At 49.5% G+C, this 3318-nt stretch overlaps 1 protein-coding gene across 1 annotated transcript; it reads right to left on the bottom strand.

The window, feature by feature from the left end:
- Positions 1-1109: 1109 nt before the first annotated feature.
- On the bottom strand, positions 1110-2764 carry LOC123254218 (coiled-coil domain-containing protein 136-like; the record flags this gene model as incomplete). Its single annotated transcript, XM_044683273.1, has 3 exons — positions 1110-1227; positions 1415-1729; positions 2660-2764. Coding segments are annotated over 3 exons (512 nt in total), but the record flags the coding sequence as incomplete, so codon positions are not given.
- Between the last annotated feature and the right edge of the window lie 554 nt (positions 2765-3318).

The raw sequence follows: 3318 nt of genomic DNA, 5'->3' as shown, positions 1-3318 counted from the left end.
TTGAAAGGCCTAGCAAGTACAAGACACTGCATGCATAGTCAATGTCACAAGAACATTGAATCCAGCCTCTACAAGGGAAACTAGCCAACTAATATAGGGAAACTAATAAGCTCTTCCAGGGTATAAGCAGTGGAATCAGAATTTGGATCCATTGACTTGAAATCCAGGGCTCTGGCTACCACATTTGCCCCTCCCCTTTTCCTACCTCCCTGCCTTATGCCCTCATTTCCTTTTCTCCTCTTTGTTCCTCTCTTTGCTACTAGCTGGCTGCTTTCTATTCCTGCTCATCTCTCTTTGTTCTTTTTGTTCTTTGTTTTCCCCATTTCCTCCTTTTTTTGTCCCACTCTCCACCTCTCCCCTGGGGAGTGCTTGCTCTGAAGCTGTTTTCTAGGGCACCTCCCAGAAACTGGAAGCTGGAAGAAGTCCATTGAAGAAGCTGCCTTGATGTTGATGTGGGATATGGAACACCTACCCTGCTGCTCCTCAGAAATATCTGTCCTTAGGAGCTGAAGGGAAAGGATTTTTAGGTCATCTGTTGGGGTCCTGGGAGCTCTAGAGAGCCTCTTCTTGAATACAAGTCCTTATTCCACAGCTTTGTAGTCTGTGGGTATTATTGATTCTGGCTGATTCACTTGCCCTATCCCAGATTCTTTCTGAAGAGAAGAAAGGATACAAGGAATTTGACCATGCCAAGATGGACACAGTACTACCCAATGCTTGAAGTAGTGGAAAATGGGAACTGGAGGTATTTGGATGGTAACTGCCTCTGCCCTTACTCCTAAATCACCCTTCCCAGCATCCCCACCCTGTTGGTGGCCTAGACATCCAAGGAGAATGGATGAGCAGGAGAAAGAGGCAAAAAGAGAAGGAAACACTGAGGCAGAAGAGTGAGACAGAGGAGTTTCAATAGAAGATGAGTGAATAAAGAGAGAAGGCCTGTGGGGAGGAAGGAAGAATGGACTGGGGAGGTGGTTTGAAAAGTGGAGGATGAAATCCAAAGAGACAGGAAATGAGAAGAGGTAAAAAGACCATCTTGGAGGACTACAGAAAAGGTAAGAGATGGGATTAGTCCCTCCCGAAATAGTAAAATGAAGTTCTCCCCGCTTCATTATTCCCCTACTCCTTCCTTCCTACATCAAACCCTTGTATTACCCTGGAGATTCTGGATCTGCTTAGTGAAGGTCTCTGCCTGCTGGGCACTGGCCAAACGCTCATCCTCCAGGAGTCCTGAAACAGAAAATAGGAGTGGACAGAGGGAGATCCTGGGTCCTAAGTGCTTCTCATATTTGTCAAATTTTCTGTCCCTCCCAGCCAGGTTCCCCCTACTTGGATTTCAAGAGCCTCACCAGATGTGCAGAAGGCCAAAGCATCTGGACTGAGGAGCAAAGAACCTGTGACCCTAGATTCCACTCACCTTGTAGCTCAAGTGAATCATCTTCATGCTGTCCAGCCAGCTCCCGTGTCTCTTCTAGCTCAGCCACCAGTTGCAGCACCTGGGCCCTCAGCTCTTCCAGCTCTGTCTCAGTGAGGCTCAGCCCCCGAGGCTTGCTTACCTGTAGGGGCTTCATATTGCTGTCCTGCTCCTCTGTCTCTGTCTCTGTCTCTGTCTCTGTCTCTGTCTCTGTCTCTGTCTCTGTCTCTGTCTCTTTCTCTTTCTCTTTCTCTTTCTCTTCCTCTTCCTCTTCCTCTTCTTCTTCCTCCTCATACAGAGCTGGGAGCAGTACTTCCCCTGGGAGACAGATCCCCATCCCCAGCATCAGGGTCACCTTTTTTGTTTTAGCTAAGATCTCTCCAACATGCAACTTGTTACACCAGCCAAGGTAAGCAGGTAGTGAAAGTGATACATTGGTGCCATCTGCTGGTCCCCAATGACAAACCCCTTCCCCAATTAGTGCTTATAGAATTGGGACTTGGGATGCCCTCCCATCCTTCCTGGAGTTTGCTATAGCCAATTTTGTTTGGATGGAGCCTTTCACAATGACAGAGCCTTTAGGGAGGCTTCTAGGCAGGGGGCTGAGAACAATGAAGGAAAGTTTGCCCATGGACACCTAAGGCAGGTGAATATAGAACCAGAGAGCTGGAAAAAAATTGAGGGTTATTTTTGATTCTATGCTCCTATCCAGGTAAGGAATCTCCTTCTGGGACATCTGCTTGACCACTGACCTCAGGAAATTCACATTCTGTGAAGGAGCCTCCTAAGCCAGAGCATCCCTCAGGCTCCAGATAGGTAAAAGTAGGATTGAAACCTACATAATAAAACACTCCTTAAGCAGCTAATGAGGAAGGATGCCTGGACAGCCCAGAAGAAGAATGCTGCTTGTATGGTAGCACCGACAGACTACAGGCCTGTGACTAAGACTGGGCCTCTTCCACCTAGAGGGCACTTCCAGTGTGATGCCTTCCTTCTAACCTTGAAGGTCTAGCTGTGGGGAGAGGGGAACATCACTTGAATGGCAGACTATAAGATTTGGAGTGGGGGGCAGGTAACTAATGAAAAAGCTCATCAGGAAATCTTTTGCTGGGAGGTGGTTTCTTCCTTGCAGAATTACCCACAGGATAGTTAAGCTGGGTCTGTTGAGGAAGCAGTGAGGACGGGCCTTGAAATGTTCCACCCCTAAGTAGGAGGGGAAAAAAAGCATCGTAGGGCAAGAAAACTCACCATCCATGGTCTGACCCCAGTGCTCCAGGGACCCCCAGCGCTGGCCTTTCTTCCTCTCGAAGCCCTCAGATCCTTCACAGGACCCTACAGGGGTCACTGGAAATCCTGTGGAAATAGAAGTAGGAAGGGCATAGGGAGTGAAGGCTGGGGAGTGTTAGGTCATGGGTGTTTAAACCCTAATGGAAATCCAAGCATCTTCCCATTCCTCCCTGTGATGCCTCTGCATCCCCCCAGTTTATGTGCGCCACCTCTGCTGGTTCCTTCTGCTGATGTGAGGACCTGTGGTGGGATGGGTAAGGGATTCAGACTCCAGGACAGTTGCAGCCCTGGGAGTGGGGTAGATGAAAGCAGATGTCAGGACCTTTGGTTGGAGGAGGCATTCACCTCTCAGCTCCTTCCCCCAGTTCTGCTGCTGCCCCTGGCCCTGCCATGCTCTCCATTGTCTCATGTCCCTACCTCTGCTGCTGCTATCTGCCCTACTTCCCCCCCAAGTAGCACTGCTCCCTCCTGATCCTGCCTCTGAATCAGCCCTCCCCCTGCCCTATTGCTGCTGCTGCTGCTGCTGTTCCTGGCTGCCCCCTTCCGACTTAGCTGCTAACCCTGATTTTGTGGTTCCCTCCACCTCTAGACCTTCCATCTGTTCTAACCTCCTCCCCAGG

Source organism: Gracilinanus agilis, unplaced genomic scaffold, assembly GCF_016433145.1.
Source record: "Gracilinanus agilis isolate LMUSP501 unplaced genomic scaffold, AgileGrace unplaced_scaffold17820, whole genome shotgun sequence".
Lineage (NCBI taxonomy): Eukaryota > Metazoa > Chordata > Mammalia > Didelphimorphia > Didelphidae > Gracilinanus > Gracilinanus agilis.
This window is presented reverse-complemented; position numbering and strand designations above follow the sequence as displayed.